General features: G+C 45.9%; 2 protein-coding genes across 2 annotated transcripts; one reads left to right on the top strand and one right to left on the bottom strand.

The window, feature by feature from the left end:
- Positions 1–2: 2 nt before the first annotated feature.
- LOC130514549 (uncharacterized) lies at positions 3–7,170 on the top strand. The gene is made up of 3 exons (XM_057014205.1): positions 3–2,167; positions 4,073–4,257; positions 5,158–7,170. The coding sequence occupies exons 1-3, from the start codon at positions 1,312–1,314 to the stop codon at positions 5,596–5,598; spliced, it is 1,482 nt and encodes a 493-aa protein (XP_056870185.1). The 5' UTR covers positions 3–1,311; the 3' UTR covers positions 5,599–7,170.
- Positions 7,171–11,248: 4,078 nt separating this feature from the next.
- LOC130514552 (homeobox protein Dlx4a-like) lies at positions 11,249–20,549 on the bottom strand. Its single transcript, XM_057014209.1, has 3 exons — positions 19,710–20,549; positions 17,454–17,650; positions 11,249–12,238 (listed from the first exon to the last, which is right to left on the bottom strand). Exons 1-3 carry the CDS (start codon positions 20,035–20,037, stop codon positions 11,993–11,995), a joined length of 771 nt encoding a protein of 256 aa, XP_056870189.1. The 5' UTR covers positions 20,038–20,549; the 3' UTR covers positions 11,249–11,992.
- Between the last annotated feature and the right edge of the window lie 350 nt (positions 20,550–20,899).

A 20,899-nucleotide genomic window follows, 5' to 3' on the forward strand; every position in this document is an offset into this window, starting at 1 on the left:
ACAATGTGGGAGCATTGGTGAGGCTGGGGTCCCTCCCCTGACCGCCTGGCAGTATCGCAGCTGTCCGTAAGGCAAGAGGAGAGCTGACTGAGCTGAGTTCAGGAGCAGGTTACAAAAGCAGCCGTTCCTCTGGGATGCTCTAAGGAAATAGGTTTAGAACCTGACTAACTGTGTCATTTACGAGTGTTTCAGAATGGTTCGGTCATGTTTACCAGGCTGTTGCATCAGCTCTTCTTTTAATAACACACTTTGGGAATCAAATGCTGTAATTTGGCACACAGATATATATATATACACCCCCCCCCCCCATTCGTGCACGATGCAGGATTCAGATAATCAACACTTGTGGGTATTTTGATGTTTCTGATGTGCCAAACATTTGAGGCGACATGCTGGGGCTGCAGACAGGCTGCTTCAACACCCAGACACTTTTTTTTCCTTTTCTATGGAGCCACACGGCTGCAGCGAGACATTTACAATGTGGTTTGGCCGAAATGAGGAAAAAAAAAACCTTTCCCTGGAAAGGTCAGCTTGCACTGAGACTTGGGCATTTTTAGATGCGGGGATGGGTTTTCCAATGCCTTTCCAAGCCCATCGAGTCGGGAACCACATGAAACCATCATGGTTTTAAAATTTGGCAGCCGCCTGACGGGGCAAGGGTCACGATTGGTTTACCTCCATTCCTGTCACCATGGAGCCATTTTTTTTATTAGATTTTCAAAATCAAATCATGGTGTTATGGTAGATAAAGGTATGTATGCGTTCTGTGAAACTGGATCTATAAGTTTTAATGACAGAGTTCATATATGACAATAGTGGTGGTGATCTAAATGTAACTGACTTCTTCTTTGCTGGTTTCCTGTAGATTCTAATGACCTTTTACGTTAATTTACGGTAATAATACTTCTCTTGGCTTAAAAACGAACAACCAACCTTTTATTTTAATTTGTGAGTCCCTACAGTGACACCTGGTGGTGAGATTGTGGCAGCTGAATTCACTCTTCAAGGAGCCATTTAAGGATTAAAGGATTTGAGGAATTTAGACAACACAGAGAGGGAACGGGGCACTTGCTGAATATAATTATTAATTTGGATGCAGCATTAAAAAAAAAGCTCCTCCTTGAAATGAGAGTTGAGACAAATTGAATGCAGCAGCATGTGTGTGAGAAGGTTTTGGGGTTTTATTGCAGGTTTATGGTAGCTGTTTACCCTCCCCGGGGCATGGGAGAATCCCGGGGCTCAAGTCAACACATGTAAAGCGGGAAAAGCTTTGTGAGAATGAGGCACGATGAACAGTAAATAACTCCCCACATGGGCCGTATTTCCATACCAATGGGAAGCAGCCCCGCGGGGCTAATGCGTAAACACTCCTTATCACAACACCATTATGCGCGGCGTGGCGGGCTGAAACTCGGACACACTGTTAAATCTCCAAAAGGTAAACGTTTGGAGACTTTACTGGCGTGGCCAGCTGTTTATGCGCTGCGGCGCAGGTCTGAGAAGAGGCTTACTGGAGGTTTCTGTGGGGAGAAGAAGGGAGCCAGACAGGCGACAGTCGGCACTGTCTTGGCCCCAGGGCAGAGGCAGAAACGAGCACGCCAGCCAATGGGAAGGAGACGTCTACTCCCCACCGTCCTGCCCGGCTTGACTAAGCTCGGCGCACCCTGTAATTACCAGCTCTCGTTGGGTTGGGCGCCGCCACGGTGGACAACCCGGGTGCTGCAGCGAAGGAGGTTCGGGACGCTCCAGACTGCGCGCACGCGTCGCTGGCAGCACGGAGGCAGACGACTAAAGTTCGGAAGAATGAACGGGCAATCCTCACCTGCCTTTGAAGACGAGAAACCTTCGCTCCACGTTGCTGGGACCTCCATCTCGGCCACCAAGAACTCTCCGACCCTGCTGGAGACCTCATCCACAGACATGGGCTTCTACAGCGGCCAGGGCGCGCACCACACTTCGCAGGACTTCTTCCAGCAGCAGCAGCAGCATCAGCAGCCGTACTCGGCTCAGCACATGAACCCGTACGCGTACCACCACTACAACCTGAACGGACTGGGTCCAGGCGGCGCGTATTCGGTCGGCAAGGCGGAGTACCCGTACCCTCATGCGGGATACAGAGAGCACGGCGCTTTCAGCAGGGAGGCGCAGACAGCGCTGCAGGACGACGGTAAGGCTCCAGCAATCACTCATTTAGGTTAATAATAGCTTTCTGTGTCCTACCGCCACCGTCACGATTAAAGATCCGCGCGCCTCCCGCGTATATCTCTTCTGGACGCACGAAGGCTTTGATTGCGCACGGGTTTTTACGCACGAAAGAAAAGTCGATGTTTTTTTTCCCTTTTCTCTTCAGTTTGAACCATGTCCAAATGTTGAGGTTTAAAATAAATTCCACAGCGGCAAAAAGCTGTTGATGCTTTCAGGTCGAAACTTGGGCTCAAAAATCTAAATCTCTGGAAAGCTTTCAAATGCCAGAGGATCTGGATTTGATTTGGCAGGACGAACCACTGGAAAATCAACAGTTTGGACTGCACCCTTGGCTGCACCCTTTCAAAATGACAAATACAACTATGGATGGGGGCCAAATGGTGCCAGAGAAAATAATTTTACAGTCACTCTGGAGCCAGATTAGATGTTAATGTAGCTCCCTGGTCCCCCGGGTGCCCTGAACCCTGAACTACTGGACCAATCTCAACTCTAACAAACTCCTGCAAACACATTTTAAAACAACAAACATCTTATTGTTTACCCGCCATGTTTCTTTTCTTAACTGAAAAGGGTGACGAGAAAACAACAACAGCACAAAACTCAACCGACTGGTATATGTGACGTGGATTTGACATTCCAGCCTGATGAAGTTGCCTTCTTTCTGCCCCTGGGGACTTTGGCCCCGAGCCGCCGTCTTCGGGTGTCACGACATGTCAGTCAGCCCTGACTTTTAAATCATCCCACAAGGATTTCTCCTTCTTGTATTCAGTACACAAAATTTTAAGCATTCACTCTTTAAATAGGTGAACTAAAATCTCTTTTAATCCCTTGACATCACAAAAGGATATAAATTTGCAGGATTATTGGGAAAAGCACAGGAAAGTCTAGTTTTTTCATATTCCAACCACAACTGTGGATCAACCGTATCACCACATCATGTTTATTCACCAAATCTGCCAGATTTGTGCTCAAGTTTTTGCTTCTTGTGCGTCTGTAGAATCACGGCTCAAACAGGGGAGTGACGTGCACAAACGGGCCTCAGGGCAACATGAAACACACCTATAAATCTCCGTCTCCCTCCCAGCTGTGGGACGCTCAGACCAAAATTATAAGTCCAGGGTGCTGCTGGAATTTCTTTGAAAGTTGGACTTGGAGTGGCTCCGGCTATGTTGGAGCCACAACTTCTCCACACGAATTAGCCCGCGGAGACCCAGCAACCTTCTCAGTCAAAAGGAAAAGAAGCGCGTGCACCAGGTGCCTGACGGGAGCAGAATGTAGTGGGATACAGGTCATTTTCTGCTGTTCCAATTTAATTACACGTTTTAATATTCTGCTCCAAATCAGGCGTAAGTATGGAAGAGTTAAAACCATTTCACACTCAACTTCTGTTTTAGTTAATATGGATTCCATAGATCCCCCCCCATAGAATTTATGAATAAGGGAAATTCCATCAACAGAACATGGAAAGCTCATGACTTTATTATTTTCTTTTATATTTGACAGTCAGATTCTCACCTTTATTTGACCTAATTCTCCTACAGAACATTATTTCGAGGCTACAGTGCAGCTTAATTCTTCCCACAGAGTAACAGTCATAAACATCTGATTCCCTATTCTAATCCTGCATTATAATAATATAGTCCTGTATTATAAAGAAAACTATGGAAGGGTTAATGTATGCTTGACACTTGTGGGCATTGCTGCCAAGTCTTTAACCAACGTAATCGTAAAGTTCCAAAATGAGTCTCAGCTTCTTTTTACAACATTGGAAAGAAGAGAACAAAAAGATCCCCGGCGCGATCAGGTTCCGAAACGGTTTCCACGGTCACAAACCATTTTCTAAAAGTGTTTCTGTTTTCATGATCAGTAAAAGAAGAGCCAGACACCGAGGTGCGCATGGTCAACGGGAAGCCGAAGAAGGTGCGCAAGCCCCGGACCATCTACTCCAGCTACCAGCTGGCGGTGCTGCAGAGGAAATTCCAGACGGCCCAGTACCTGGCGCTGCCGGAGCGGGCCGAGCTGGCGGCACAGCTGGGCCTCACGCAGACGCAGGTCAGGCTGCAGAAGGAAATCTGATAATCTGATCAAACGTCGCTCAGGAGTCAGAATTTCGATGCTACGGTTCAAGTGTTTGCTTAGCTTTGTGCTGATGTAGCACTGCTAATGATGTATAGATAAAATGTGCATCAGATAATGACTAAACCTGCTGAAGATGCAGCTACGAGCAACAGCAGGGATCCAAACTGATAAGTCAGACTTTTCGATGCATTAATTACAAGTTCATCTTTTTATTTCCTGCATGGCATTAAAAGGAGGTTTGCCATGCTAAAAAAGGAAGCAGGGCAGCTTCATAGTAACTCTAATCCTGTGGTGTTTCCAGCGATTACTTGCAAATCTTTTAAACCTCCCTCACACTCCCTCAGCTTGAAAGTGTTTCCCACCTCTCTCCTTTTCAGTTCCCTCGCTTCGCTTCACCGTCTTGCTTCACTTTCACCGCGTCCCCGCTGCTCAACAGCAGCAGCTGAACCTCATGCGGCCACAATGACAAATATTCACTCTGACCTGTGGAAGAACAGAACAGAGTCAAAAGAAATAATAATCTGGAATGGCTCGGAAAGCACAAGACTTGTGCCGAGACACATGACTGCTGGGTTAATGGGCTCGTGCTCTGCACGCAGTCTGAGGTCCGCGCATCGACCTCCTGACCGCATCTTTGTTTGGTTCAGTCAGCGCTGGTATGTGCTGAGCGCTAACCGCTTTTGGGGAAGCAGGAAGTTTATTTGGGAAGTTTAAAATTCCCGTACCCAGATAGTCACCCTCCCAATGCCTCTGAGATAAGCTCCCTTTAAGCCTTGGACAGTTTGGAAACCGGTCCTGGATAATTTGTCAAAAAAAACACCTGCCATCACCAGAGGCATGAATGTTTTTTTAACGTTGTTTTCTCTGGCGCAGGTTAAAATCTGGTTCCAGAACCGTCGCTCGAAGTTCAAGAAGCTCTACAAGAATGGGGAGTTTCCACTTGGGGATATTCCTCTAGAACACAGCCCTGATGCCAGCGATTCCATGGCCTGCAACTCTCCTCCATCTCCAGCGGTGTGGGAAAACAACAACAACAACAACAACAGCAGCAGCAGCAACACTAACAACAGCAGCAGCAGCAGCAACAGCGCAAACAGCATCGACACAAGTAATTCAATGACCGTTCCGACCAGCAGGGGGCAGGCTACTTATCAGTCTTTAGCCGATTCCTCTCAAGTCTGCATGGGAGATTACTCGCATCAGAACTGGTACCAGCAGCAGAGTGCACATTTAGGGCTTCCCCACTCGGGCCCGACGCACCTCCCGCCATCATCGGCGCCGTCGGCCGCACAGAGTATGGGAGCTGTGTACTGATCCCGGACTCTGAGGCCTCGCAACATTCTCTGGATGCTTGCAGGTGTCGCTGCGACCACAACGCCTGGCAGGCTGCCCCAGAAGCTAACGAGAAGTGCATCACGCATGCTGCAAAACAGGCTGCGCCGCCGGCGAAATCCAGATTGATTAGTGCTCACGTCACCCTGCCGCCTCCAGCTTTCAGCTCAGTTATGAGCCGCCAGGCTCGACGGGTCTCGTCGTGCTGATGTCTTTTTAACCGGTGAATTCTAAAGTGACCACATGTCCAGCCGGCAGGTCTGATTTCTTTTTTTTTTAATCCCCTTTGAGAGGGTCATTCCATCGTTTCCAGCGTTCCAGCAGAATCCAGACATAATTCTAGTGTTTATTTTGATGGCCAGTTCAAAAGGAACCACTGAAATCTCCAATCTCGAATTCGCCGAGCCTTCTGATGGTTTGGGCCACCGCTGTAAACTAGTTTCCTGTGAGAACACAACGTCCCCTCGAGGCAACAGTGCTCTCAGTTCTCCAGCGGGGTCCTTTAGCCTTTATGTGTGGGGTTTGTTCTCTTTGTTTCTCCTGAGTTCCTCTCTGGGCTCTGCAGCCTCAGTAGGTGCGGGTGTGACGTCTGCGGGGGGGCTTCCAGATTTGTGAGTCGAAGCCAGGACCTCATTCATGTATTTATAGTGAGAGATCATTGAAAGGCTGATAGCCGTGTAGTAATAATAATAAAACATGCTGTGTGTTTGGAAGGATTTCAGAGTGTTTCTGAGCTCTGCTCTTTGGTGCTGAGGTTTACTTGAGTCTAACATCAGGGGTCTAATCTAACAGTTTAGAAAGGAGTGACCCACAACCGAGGGCCTTAATAGCGGCTAGCATCAGCTAGTGACTAATTCAGAGATGATGAGAGGGTTCAGACGTACCGACCGAGCGGACGGTCCCTAGGACCCTCTCTGTCCCTTCACTGGGATCATTTTGACCAGCTATCATCCAACAGCCGCAGCAGCGCTGACAGGAAATCAGGGAGTGATGATTCACGTATGTCGACCAAAGAAAAAAGCTCAGGTAGGACGTGCGTAGGTCCAGTAAATCCCCTGGCGAGGCCTACGTCCTTTTAGGTGAAGCCGAGGGAAGCACGAGACGGACGGCAGCGCGTTTGTGTCAGCCTGAGGTCGGGAACTTACAGCGGGCGCCGTTTGATGTGCACTGAAAAAGGCCCCTCCTGGGAAGCTTCTTCTTCTTCTTCTTCTATATATGTGAGGCTGGTGACACGTGTGAAATAAAAACAGCAGAAGCCAATCAGCAATAGCTGGACGAGCTAGCAGCGCGCTCTCATGATCTGAATCCGTTTTAAAAGTGTACAGTTTCAGGAACAGCAAACTTAGCAGGAGCCTAAAGCGCTGCTTGATCGGACTCTTTCTCATATGACTCTGACCCCTGAAACAGTAGCTCAACTGAGCTGGCATTCAAATAAAAGGTGTATATATATGTTCTGTTGATGTACTCAGGTCTCCTATTTATAGTTTGTAGGTGAAAAAAAGTGAATGCTTTTATTGTTGACAATTTGCAAAGACAATAAAATGTTATTTTGAATTTTATTAGTGTTTTATTACACGCGCACATTTATGCTATCAGTGACAGGACTCTCGCTCTCCCTCATCCCAGTCTGGCTGAAACCAGCCCTTTAACTAGTCTCACAACTGTCCTCCCTCCCACAGACGTCCTCAAGCGATAATATTGTCACTCGGCAACGTGTGTAAACAAAGTCTGGCCCCCGAAGTTCATCGATGAAGTTGTGACGTCCGGGACTCGACATTAACAACAGGGATAGGAGCCTTCGCGTTGACGCAGAGTTTTCTGGGTGACTCACAGCGCCCGCGCCTTATAATGGCATATACACGTGCGCGGGAGTGCACGCCGCAGAGGCTGGGGGGAGGCGACGGCGCGGCAGACATTCTGGAGTCTCTGGATGCTAATAACACACCGCTGACATAGAGGGATGGGCGTACGCCGCTTTCATGTGGCACACGGTTGGAAAGTAGGTGTGCAAGTGTGCGTCTGCATGCGCGCCATCAACTAGACCCACAGGTTAGCCAGCAAAAAGAGGGCGCAATGGCGAAGGAAATGAAGAGATGCTGCGAAACAACGTTGCCAGCTCGACCCACAATTCCTGAATGCGAGTCGGGTCAGCGCTCCTGACTCAGATGAGTCTAATTATATGGTTCTTGAGTGTCAGGAGCTCTCGTGCTCATTGGCAACGTGAACTTCTCGATGACCTTGATAACCGCGTACAGCAGTGGAGCTCAGAAGTCAGGGAAGCCCCCCGGGCCACTGATCCACCAGGACGCCGTTCCCGTTCGCTGGGGCTCTCGGCTTCCTGCGCCGGGCCGACTTCAAGGTGTCAAGGAGGAATGTGCGCGAACATAGCGGGAGACAGGAAGACGGGGCCTGACGGAGACTTGTAACAACATGTGACTGGTGATCCGCCGAGGAGAAACAAACCCAAGCTGAAAGGTTCCCAGCGAGGGATCGCTGGAATAAACCCGCAGACGCTGTGGCGGAGGTGATTCCTGCGCCCTCGCACGTCACCAGCACCAGGAAAGGTAGGAACGGGAAGACCGAGGTTGCCGCGAGGGGATGGGATGTGGAATATGGGAGGAAGGTTTATAACAGTGTAATGAAGGAGGCTGCTCCACGTGCACGTTCCCTGCCTCCAGCCATTATTCACACTCTGAGTCTGGACCCACAGAGATCAGATCGCTGGCTGTGATCTTACACATTTATTCCTGAAATCTAATGAATTTAGAAACATTTGTTAATTAACACACACACACACACACACACACACACACACACACACACACTCAATACTGTGCTTCACTAAGCTTCACTAGCGTGTTTTTTTGGCACAGCACGGGTCACATTTAACAACCAAATATAAAGTGACCCCTGATGTTTGCAATTTCTTTTAATTAATGCTCTCTCTCTCTCTCTCTCTCTCTCTCTCTCTCTCTCTCTCTCTCTCTGTCTGTCTGTCTGTCTCTCTCTCTTGCCACCTCCAGTTTTCTACCCCTGGGAGGTGCATGTTGCCATTTGCCCAGTAGCGAACTAGTTTTACAGCTTTTTTTTGGTTTTGTTTTCCATTTGTGTCCTCCCACAACGTCTTCAGGTTTGCTCACCGCCTCCTCTGTCCCCTCTGCTCCGGCTGGTGCTGCGTCAACTGTAGCAGCATTTCACCTTCCTTTTTTGACGTTTCCACGCTCAAACATGCGGTAATTAGACGTATCGTGGCCACAAAATCGAATCCGTAAATCTGTAAAGTTGCTATTTTTGACACAAACACAGTATTGGTGAAACGACGTTATAACCATCACAAATCTTGGCTACTGTAGCTCTGCTGTTGCCGTGTGACCTGGAGCCAGTTGCAAGTTTGGGCTGCTGTTGCTAACAGGATTGACCAGCAGGTGGAATAAAGGCGGAAAAAAGGCTTTTAATATTTTCAGCTCTCTTTCCTGGGTTGTCGTTACATTATGCAAATTGGACAGGAGGATGTGATTGCTGAACTTGTGTGGATGTCCCCCCCCCCCCCCCCCCCACACACACACACACACACACTGAAAATAAACAAGTCTCTGTTAGCAGTTTTGTGCACATGCAGACTTTTCCAATTTGATTTTACTGGCTTTTCAGCAGACAGCGTTGCGTGGTCATACTCCCTCTCACCACAGCGGCCTTTCATCCACTTCATTAAGACAATGCTACGTGTGAGACGTCTGCGGAGCAAAGTGTTCCATAAAACTCCACCGTGTACCTGACCAGAAGCAACAGGATGCATCTCCAAGTAGCAGATTCAATTAGTCAGGGCCGCCTGAAAATTCCAGCGTCTGGTTTTACAGAAAGAGCTTTTTGATCGCTGTTGGGGGTCCAGGCCAGAAGATCGCACGAGTTCTTCTGACGTGCGCAGGAGAAGTTATCGTGTATCACGTGTCTTTTATTGTTAGATTCTCATCAAGATGTTCAGCTGCAGACTGATGAGGGATTATTGCTTCTGCCAACAACATTCACTAGGTTCAATTCTTTATTCTTATTGGTGTACAGCAGCTAAAGTGTTGACACACCTCTGAACCGTTACGACATAAATATGCTAAGTCTGATGATTCTGAAACAACTGAGCAAATACAACTCGCAGAATTGTCTGCTGCATCTTTCCAAAATGGAGGCTTCAAGGTTTGGAAACGACTAGAAGTTGCAATATTTTTATATACTGGTCTAAATGTTTGAAAAATGTCATTTAAAATAATTATTTTTCAGTTTGTCATTCTGAGTGTAGAGTTCATTGATTGGCCCAAGTTGACTAAGCTCCTAACTGGCCAACTGCTACATGTTGCCCATTGTGGACGACATGAAAAGCTCTGGGTACTCATTATTCTCACAACAATTACACAACTCTGAAGTACATGTATGCATTTAAAAAGGCTGAAGAGCTGCTGCGTTTGAGAAGACAAGAAAGGGACAACACAAGACCACGATGACGCCTCTTGAATGGAGATAATCTTCCCCCACCAGTGAAGGAAGAAGGAAGTCCTCGACACAGGAAGTCAGGTAGAGGCTCTAAGATCAGGTGGGAGGACGTTACCCTGTCAAATGCTCCGTCTCCACCTCTCCAGAAGGATGTGGATAGTTTTCTGTCCATGGAATGAAGGAAGGAGGAGCAGCAACTGTTTCTATTCATGTTGTGATATACAGCACGGCACAGGAACCAAAACCCAACCAATCAATTAGTAGCGAAAGGAATCCAATTTGATGTAATCCACTAATCGTACTGCCTGAACAGCCCAAGGCAACGAAATATTCCCTCGACTGACAATTACAGATAATTACCCCGTCGCAGCGAAAGCCTTATTTTACAAGCTGCGTCCTAAATTACCCATAATTGACACAGTCCTTCAAAAAAATAAAAAAAAATCATTGATGCTGGTTGACCTTTTTTTTTGGCTTTTCCAGATGTTTGTAAAAGATGTGAGTGATTTATGGAGAGAAAATGGCTCCAGGGAGAGGAAATAAACCACTTAACAAATGGCTAAAAACTATATTTAACATGAGGTGGTGAATGTCAAAAACAAATAATAGCTGAGTGGACAGTGAAACGATGCATTTTATGTGGGGACATATTTTGGGGGGGGACACCCTCATTTGAAAACTATAATATACACCAAGGTGGACGATGCTTCATTCTGTCTGTGCGTTCTTTTTGATAAAGCCCTCCAAATAGAACAAAAAAACAAGCCTAACTTTCAGGACATTGACAATCCCTGACTAAACTACTCTACGCTCTGGCAAACTTGGCTTCCAACCAGCCTCACGGGTGAGCTGGACCACCTCTCGTCTTGTAAAAATCCCCTAAAAGTCACCGTTCCAATAATGTGTCGGAGATTTCATCCCTGTCCTCTGATAATGGGACAATATCAACCACATCTGAAGACTATGACCAGCAGTTTATGCTGGAATTTGCTGATATTTTCTTCCTCCGGTTCGATGAAAGTGGAAAAGCGCAGGCGTCTGTTACCCTCTCGCCTTTGTGGGTACGTGTGCAGTATCTGCAGCACAAGCTCATATTAGCCACCCCGGCTAAAATGTACTACAAGAATTGACATTCAGTAACAGGCAAAGGGAATAGCAAAATAACTTTAATCCATGGAATGAAGTAAAATGACAGATTACAAATTAAAGCACGAAACCCCATAATTTCCTTTCTCTGAAACTCGGAACATAACAAATCAGGCCGGCGAACTCAGATGTGGCTTATTTGCATCTCGGACAGAAACGTTTGTGGCTGGAAAGCTGGATTCTAACCGGCCCCACCTTCATCCTGCCGCCGCCCCGCCGTATCTGATTGGCCAGAGTTCAGTGCTCGGTCAGCGTTACAGTCACATGGGTAGAGTTGGAAAAGAGAAGGCAGGAGCGCCAGTCAGAGGCAGAGCAAAGCCGTGTCATTATGGGATGTGGGTGTTGGGGGGACCAAAAAGCTCGATGTCATTCGTTCGCCCAGTATTTACAGGAAGCTGATTCCAGATGTGAGTCAGGTGGTTGGTTCCTCGAGACGATGGGCTGCTTCCCTGCTAAAAGGACGCTAACTCCATACAAACAGGTTATTGCATTGTTAAAAGCCCCAAAATAAAGAAAATTCAAGCTTTTTCCATACTTCAACACGTTTCTGCTTTGTTGTGTTATTGTTGTTATTGTTGCCCGCAGAGTGGTCCAACCAGGTCAATAATGGATATACCGTTCACACACCCTAACCCTGTCTGAGCCTAACCCTAACCTACGCAAACACACACAGAAACACACACACACACCCATGCACCAACAGTATATCCATTACTTCATCTTAAATATGTTTTCTCCTTCTCGGCGCTCACATCATCTGAGTCCTCGGCATGGAATCCTGTTGGTGTCCAGGGTACCAGTGAGCAAAATTGTTCATGTATCCTCCCGAGTGCACCGGCGCCCCTTTGGTGGCCATGCTGATGTCCCACAGCGAGCATGGCGAGGAGGAGGATGGCGGAGGTGGGGGGGCAAGGTGTTCTCCTTCAAGTCCACATGGCCCGTTCTTCATGATCTTCTTGTATTTGGATCTTTTATTTTGGAACCATATCTTCACCTGGATGTAGGCAGAGAGAGAAAAGAGAGAAGAATTAGAAATGACAATATCACCATCTGATGTTGGACAGCAAAAAAAGGTGAAGTTACACATTCATGTCCAATAATAAGCACTGTAATCATTTTATTTATAGGTGCCTTTCAGGAAAATAAGAGTTCCAAAAAGGTGAAAAGTGAAAATAACAAACAAGACTGAAACAGGCATAAAATATAAAGCAAACTATAAAAAAAAAAGTCTGTGCATCTGAAAATAAGTTGAGGTCAGTGGGTCAGTGTAAAGAGTGGGAGACACTGATGGCTTCTCAACCATTTGAGTGTCCAACCACCATCAGAGGTCAGATCTGATCATGCTGAATTACAGCCGGCAAAAACAACAAATGCCATCTTTTTGGGACGCTACCTTGGTCCAAGTTCGACCCAGAATGAAGGAGGTCATTTACATTCACATGTTTCCATTTCTTCTCCTTTTTTGATTAAAACACGACTGAATATATAATATCATTTTTCTTTATCCTCCTCTGCCTGACTGCTGGTCGGTCTCACCTCCGTCTCTAGACAGACAGGCCAGTTTCATCCAGTTACGGATCCGATGGCCATAGAAACCAAAAACTCCAGCCTGGGGTGACTTTTACTGTTCGTTTATATTCAGGCGCCGTTTGCGTGTGTTTCTATGTAAACTGTGTCATTCAGAAGCGTCTCGTTTTGCACGTTTCACCTTTGATATGGAGATGACAGAACAATTAGGGCAAACAAGAATCTGAAACCACTGTTTACAAGAAGGCTAATTTATTTACATTGCTACATGTTGTTCCGTACATTCATCCGTTCCTGGAGCTCCCATAATTGCAGAAATCCAACCGACGATCGAACCGAGTGAAATTTAAATTCTGAAGTTAGTGATGAGAATTTTTTAAATGTTGACCAACCACGGGCGTATCTACCTTAAGGAATATCTTTACGGGGAATGAATAGGTCAGAAGAACACAACAGGAGCCTTAATGTTTTTACAACACCGCTGTAATTAAATACGTCATTCTCAGCTGTTCAAAGGCAGCGACCGCATGCGTGAGCTCCGTGAACATATTGAGACAACATCTCATAATTCACCTGTGTTGTTATTAACGCAATTACCACTCAGCAGCGCAACACACAAACAGCCTCTCGTGCCAACCGCCACCTTAGCGACCCATGAGCCATCCATCTCTGCAGGCTCCATGTGCACGTTTGTGAGCACGAGTAGGCCTAAATCTGCCTGGAGGACACTCCCTAAACACTTTGTATCCTTCACAGCCCGGCAGAGCTTCGACACATCACACAGCTCAAGAAGGCTTCTTCTATCTCTTGTTAGGGCCACATCCAATAAGTCGATTTTTCTGTTTCTTAGAACCACAAAAAAGACAGAATGGAAATAAAATAATCTGCAAAAAAATGACTGAGAAAACCCACCGACGAATCCCATCCTGAAGTTCACGTCCTCAGAGGAAATTCATGAATTTGTGCTGCTTTTGGGTTTTTTAATCTCACGGAAAGAATGTTCCAGGTTCCACGTCGGTTGAGTGGAGACTTAATTGTGTGACTGAATGGGGTGCATGTGTTTTTGCTGCATACTGAGTACCAAAATCCAACCTCCACCAGCTAAGGGAGCAACGTTTAGGTTAGGGTAGGGGATGTGTGTGTCTAATAAAAGCTGCAACCTTAAAAACAAGTTGAACAGTTTGAATCTGCGACTGTTTCTGATGTTGAACACACAGGCTCCATATCTACACTGACAATTATCCCCTTGTAGAAAAGGCCTTGATCTTAAACGGCTCTCGATACTGTATATGAGGAATTAGCCTCCGAGCTACAGATGGACGCCTGTCAGGTTCGCTCAATCAACAGCTCGACGACTTAATGCAGCTTCACTGAGAGAAATGTGGCGAGAAGCCTCAGCTGCAATTATCAGTTTCATATTCCAGCAGCAACACGGAGCTGACAGCTTCCCTAAGAGCGCGAGTAATGACACCGACATTAGCACAGGAGGAGGAGGAGGAGGAGGAAGACTGAGAGGCTGACCAGGTGCTGTGGGTGTGTGAACAGGATACACTACACCAAAGCTTCTTGGCTTAAAAAAAGAGGTATTTTGTGAAGAATTTCAGAAGTAAAAGGCTTCCATGTGGTGGCAGTATGGCCTCTGTACGTGTGTGTGTGTGTGTGTGCGTGTGTGTGAGTTGTGCTACGTGCAGTTTCTCAGTTACGTCTGGGAACATTAGCAGCCCTGATTGATAGCGGTCAGCGTTGGCCGCCAGCCTAATGGTGTGGAGGCCGGACAGAGACGTAGCGTGCGATCACTATCTGAGAGTGTGTGTTTGTTTCCGTCTGTATGAAAGTGCACACGCGTCGCACAAGTTCGCGCCCCTTTACGTTAGCTGCAGCATACATGTGGAGCCGCGTGTGATTATACTGAATTTACGCTGAAGGAAACATGGGTGTATTCACATATGTTTCAGCAAAAACTTCCCTTTTGCTGAGCGAGATCCCACCTCAGGCTTCAAGGCGGCCTGGAAAGTCCTCTGCCGTCCTGCACCGCGACCAATTACATTCAGAATTCTTCCTTGAGACAGTGAAATCTTGTGAAATGTTCGTTAACAAATTCTCACGATTGAAAACAGCCTAAAACAAAGCGACGGTGTGTGAAGCCAGTATGTTTCAACTACAAGCCTGGAAAATGTCACTCATTTATCAACTGCCTGGATGCCTCGTAAAAAAAAAAAGGCTGCCCTTGAATTCCAGGTCTAATAAGCAGTCTGGAGAATCATGTAACTGTCACAGTGGATATTAGCCAATGTAAACCATCATTAATGATATATTACTTTAACTACCCTGTTCGGATCACTTTTTTTTTAACCCACATTAGTTAGAAGCGTTAGCTTAGTCATGGCCGTTATATAGAAATTAATTTTCAGTTGATCCCGACCAATGATGGAGTGTGTAATCATTGAAATCAGGGTTGGGCCGCTGCCGTGCAAGCTAACAGCATCCACCCAGTAGTTCCACCTAAGAGCGCTAATTAGAGTGCTTTATTTATTCAACACTACTAAAGCCAAACTGCTGAAGAACTGGGGTGTGTTTTCAATGGGGGTTATGAATGAGGCTATTTCTTGACCTTTCACTCCAACGATCCCAGACTGAGTAGTGGCAGTGAACAGAACATATTCTTCAGATTCAGGCCTGTTTTTAGCATTAAGAAAAAACACACAACAGTCCACAACTGGAATATGAACTAACCCAAAAGATTTCTGAGCGGGAAAAATGTGGGAAATCATTTTCATAACATCGCCACCAGAGATCTCTCATCCTCCCCCAACGAGGGCTTAAGAAAGTAAACGAATCCCCTTAGAAGATCGACGCTAAGTGTCTGCATCTTACGTAGCCCACAAAAATGTGTGTGTATCCCTCAAAATGCTGCCGCTGATCCTTTAATTGCGCTTGAGTCTTTTACACACTGACATACTGCAACGGCTGCAACACGACTGCTTTCCCTGTCAAAAACACACAAAGAAGAGACGCCGCTTCTCTGGTGGCTAGCCATGCGTGAGAGGAACACTCACACACACACACACACACACACAATTCTATATAGGGTATCTCTATTTTTTATTCTCTCTCTCTGTATTTAATGTCTATGTGTGGTGTCAATCAGTGGATTCAGGGGATGAGTGTGGTTATGAGAGGTCGCGAGTTAAACCCAAACTTGTTAGCAAACTGTCTCGACGGCAGCAGAAACAGCGTAGCTAAAATGGAAATGAACCCATCAGTGTTTGCTGTATTAATACCCCAGCGTCACCATTTAAGGTTGTCTACATTTGGTGTGTGTGGGGGGGTTGTTTGCTGGATTTGACAATAAAAGGCTTGGGATTTGGAACCAACACAGCGCTATTGATGATGAGTTTTTGGCGCACGTCTAAACCCAGCAGGCACGTGCAGGCTGCCTTCTTGACACACACACACACACACACACACACACCACACACACACACACACACACTGTTGTGTTAAACTGGGACCTTTAAGGCTTCATTATAATGCAGGCTGGGAGAGAGAACCAGGCTCCTTCAGCAACATCTGTTGCCTAAATAGCTGCATGCATCTAGTTTAAATTCACAATGGTAAAATCCCTCCTTCACTGTCTCCGTGCTTTAGTTTTGTTTCTTTAAAAAAAAAAGAATTAAAAAAGAAAATGTCCTTTCTTTGATTTTGCATTGACAATGACAATTAAAAGAAAAAAAAAATCAAAATGATGAAGGCCTGAAACACAATCTCTACGTTTGTAAAATAAGATGACTGTAAATGTGCGACGTTATACACGTCACATTTACAGTCATCCAATTTTGTTTATCCTGTCTTGTGTTTTTATATCTACAACATTTAACTGCTGGGCCTTTTTTTCTTTATCCAAATAAACACAGCATACTAATTGCCTTGGTTACATTGGCTATATAATCTGTTAACGCAGCATAGATCAAAGCAAACAAATTCCTTGTACAGTATATAATTACTTGGCAATTAACTGTAATTTTCATTCGGATCAATACCCAGTTATTGGACATTCCAGCTTTGAACAACAGAAAAAAAAACGGCAGTAATTTCATTTACTGTCTCGCTGCTGAGGTTGATCCTGTTTTAATGAGGAAGAAAAGAATAAACAACAAAAACAAAGAAAAAGAAAACACCAAAAGACTGAAGGGATTCAGCTCATGTGAGGCTCACTCAGTCCATCACTGAACTGTTCTGGTTCTGGGGTGAGAAATGCGTTCTGAAACCGGACGGCGAACAATGAAGCGGCTCTGGAGCGAGTGTTTTTAATTAGGAGGGCTGTGTTCTTCTGCCCTGAGATGATAATGGCGGAGGTGCCTTGCACATGGGTGCAGTGTTTTAAAGTAGCGGTGAATCAGGCAAACCTTGGGTCGGAGCTATTTCTGTTAAGATTCCAGAATTCTGTTAAGATGCCCTGTCAGGGCCATCGGATTCCAACTATCCAACAGTTTCCTGACATCACCGATTCACTTGCAGAGGAAGAACATGATGGTTCTATTGTTTTAGCTCACATTAAACCCGTTGTTCTATCAGGGAAAATCGACAAAGGTCAGTTGGGCTTTTGAGTAAAAACAGAGAAATGTGTCGCTGGGGTTTATGTTTGAACATAAAAGAGCGGACTGGGGCGTCCGGCACAGTACCTGGGTTTGTGTCAGGCCCAGTTTGGCTGCCAGGTCTGCCCTCTCTGGCAGGGCGAGGTACTGGGTCTGCTGGAAGCGCTGGTTCAGCGCCTGGAGCTGCAGGCTGGAGTAAATGGTGCGGGGTTTCCTGATCTTCTTCCCTTTCCCGTTAAGCCTCACCTCCCCGTTCTCGATCACAGCCGTGGCTTTCTCGTGTTCTGGAGGGAGCAGAACGGAATTCACTGCAAAGATGGGTATCGGTTACAGGCGACAACGCACACGTCCTGCGAGGAGACGCTGTAAGATTCTGCTTGTTTCACTCTATATTGTAAAGATAAACCTATCATTGGTTTTCTCATTTCAATTTAAAGTGAGAGTTCAAACAAAAAAAAGACATTTGAACAAAGAAGCTGCACTTTAGACTCAAAAAGGAGTCTCAGCTCAGAAGCCATTTTACTTTAGACCCAGAAATGACCCATAAAGTCATAGAATCGTTCCTGTAGCTGCCGCCTAAATGGCTCAAAGGGGTCTTAGAGGTTTTAGCGTGATCCTTTCAGTTGGAAAGTGCATATGGAGACACGAATAGATGGAATAAGTGAATCTACTGCAGGTGAGCTGCAGTTGTGTTGTGGACCTGGATCACATGACCTGTTGCTCAGACAGACCAGAGTATCGTTCATCAAGCCTCTAGTTTAGGTTCCTGTGGAGAACCTGTGGAGAACTGACCATGGCTGCTTATGGAGGAGTGGTGCCTATATTTACTCCAGTCCTGTATGGATACTCAATTTGGACGATTTCCACTACTTAAATAATTGAATAATTGCCTTTTGGGGGGGCAACTATTGCCCTTTTCTCCACTGGACCTATACATCAGACTCAGTTTAAATGAATTCTTGATTAACAACATTAAGAGAAAAATTATTTTCACTAGTAAAATATGCTGGCTAAACTCATTAAAATGTATATATTTAGATTAAATTATTCCACTTATTCCGATATGCATTTTATATGGAAAATTATTTCCAATACAAGGAAAAAACTATCAATATATCTGTCATTTTGTAACTTTTATCAGGAACTTAAAAGGAAACTGATCATGTAAATGGATTAACTGCATTGATTGTTTTTTACGTATAATGGGGAAAGGAGGAGAAAACCAATGTATTAAGTTCAGAAATATATCGGAAAAATAAGCTGAAGAGAAGAGTCTAACATGAGTGAAATGGCTGGGATACAGGTAAAATGATAAATCTTTGTTCTGTCCAGAGAGGTTCAGTTTACAGACAGCTCCCCCGAGCCTTTGTCTGGTTCTCTTCTTTACACTTGTGAGGTTTCACCCACGCTGATCTTTGTTATGACATGAGCAGATAGCCTGCAGTGGCAGCAGAAAACAGCTGCAGACAAGCAGCGGCCTCCCAGGATGAGCCCGTCCTGGACTGGAGAGGCACTTCAGAGGAGCGTCCAAGCTGCTGCAGCAACTTTTCCCGTTTTCTGCGGCTCCTTCTCTAAATGTCCACTGAGGTGGGGCTTAAGGGGGCTAATTAATGACCTGCTGATGGGCAAATGCAGAAGCTGGGGAGGAAATGTTCCGTTTGCACCGGGACATTCCCAAATCATCATAAAGATAATAAGCAGGTATGATTGTAAAATCAATTGGTTTTCCTTTTTTTATTTTATTTTCCTTTATAATTGTTGTAAAAATGACGTTGTAATGTGGGATTTCCGTCCATGCGACAGTACAAATTCATGTCAAACTCTGGTGAGAGGAGTGCTGCTGTCTTCTGAAGGCGGAGAAAGGCAACAAATAATTTCCCTACGTAGTAGATTCATAATTACTGATAGTTGAGTGTCGCTTTATGAGCTGCACAGCTGAGCAAAAGGTTATATCCGACCATTCAGTTTTAGATTTGAAAATGTTAAACTTTTAGTTTTGTCATAAACCATTTAATATAATAATAATAATAATAATAATAATAATAATAATAATAATAATAATAATAATAATAATAATAATAAACCTGAAACCTGACTTGAGAAACGCGCCTCTTTTTTGGTTTGAATGGTTTTGTGGCACGCCTCAGGGCCGCCCGCACTGTGGGCCTAAAAGTGTGATTCCACCTCATTTCACCCTGCTAATAGTTCGATTATATATACATATATATTCTTTCTATTTCCAACAGATTTACCGTTTTTAACGGTGTTGTTTAGATCAATTTTAAAGGCAAAAATGCGACTTAAGCAGTTAAAAAAAAAAACCAAAGCTTGGTTCCAACTTACCCACATCCTCCAGCCTGGTGTGGCCCAGCGCGCCGCCGTGTCCCCCGTGTTGGTAAGGCAGGTAAGGGCCCGGGTGATGCGCGCTCACGGGGCTGTGGTAGGACGGGTATCCCAGCGGGCGCCCGTACGAGGATGCTCCAGAGGAGAAGGGCCCGTCGTGTTGCGGGGGGCCCACGGCGTGCAGACCATGAACCGGGTAGTGGTTGTGGGTGAGGCCGGGCGATGCCTGCTGGTGCCCGGGATACCCGTGACCGCCGAACTCCAGAAACGCCGATTTGGACGTATCAGAGGGGACTAAAGTGTCCGACAAAGAACTCATAGTCATCATTGGAGTGGAGGGAGTTGGTCTTCTACGTGAGGAGGGGAAACTATGATTTCCAAGAGGAGCTCATCCTAAATCGACGCACACAGATGTTAAAAAAAATCAGCAGAGAGAAGTTGGAATTTCCGCAAACTGTATGAAGCGGCACTAAATTCTTAAAGATCCAGGTGCAGGCCGAACGTTGAGCCGCTGGTAACGCGAGTTTTGCAGCGGAGGGGGGGGCTGCACTACATCCCGACTGAGGGGTCCAGAAACATCAGCGTTCAGCACAAGCAACACAAACGGAAGACGCGACGGGCCAGGAACAGGCAAAAACCGCCGACAGACCCAACGGCGACGCCAGTGTTTAGTGTCCTCCCAACCGGGCGCCTTCTCTCTCTCCGTCTCCCCGTCCAAAAACAACCGCCGCCGCTCGTCTCTCTCCCGGCGCTGCGCAGGACTGGCAGCCGTGCACGATCTGACTGTGTTCCTCCTCCCCAGTGCGCGCCGTGCGTCTGAACGCACCGCTCCCTACCTCCACTTGGCACGCACGTAGCCAGCGCGCTCATTGGCTGCGGGCCTCCGCCGTATCACGCAAATCACCGCGCCGACACGCTGCAGCAGTTTTGGCGGCATCGGAGCCCAATTTTCCTCATTTTAACTATTTAAATTTAATTTCACAATCCAGAAATTAAGGGAAAATAGATACTGACATATTTTGGCTTTACGAGAGGGTGGGAAACAGAAATGTAGAGGCCTCTTTCAAATTTAATTCACTTTTATTATCATTGTTGTTTTATTATTTTGATTTCAGGTCCAAAAATGCAGCATTTATTAAAATTTAACTGCCGGAAAAAATAAAAATCAGATAATAAACCAACCATCGTCT

This window comes from Takifugu flavidus, chromosome 18 (assembly GCF_003711565.1).
Source record: "Takifugu flavidus isolate HTHZ2018 chromosome 18, ASM371156v2, whole genome shotgun sequence".
NCBI lineage: Eukaryota > Metazoa > Chordata > Actinopteri > Tetraodontiformes > Tetraodontidae > Takifugu > Takifugu flavidus.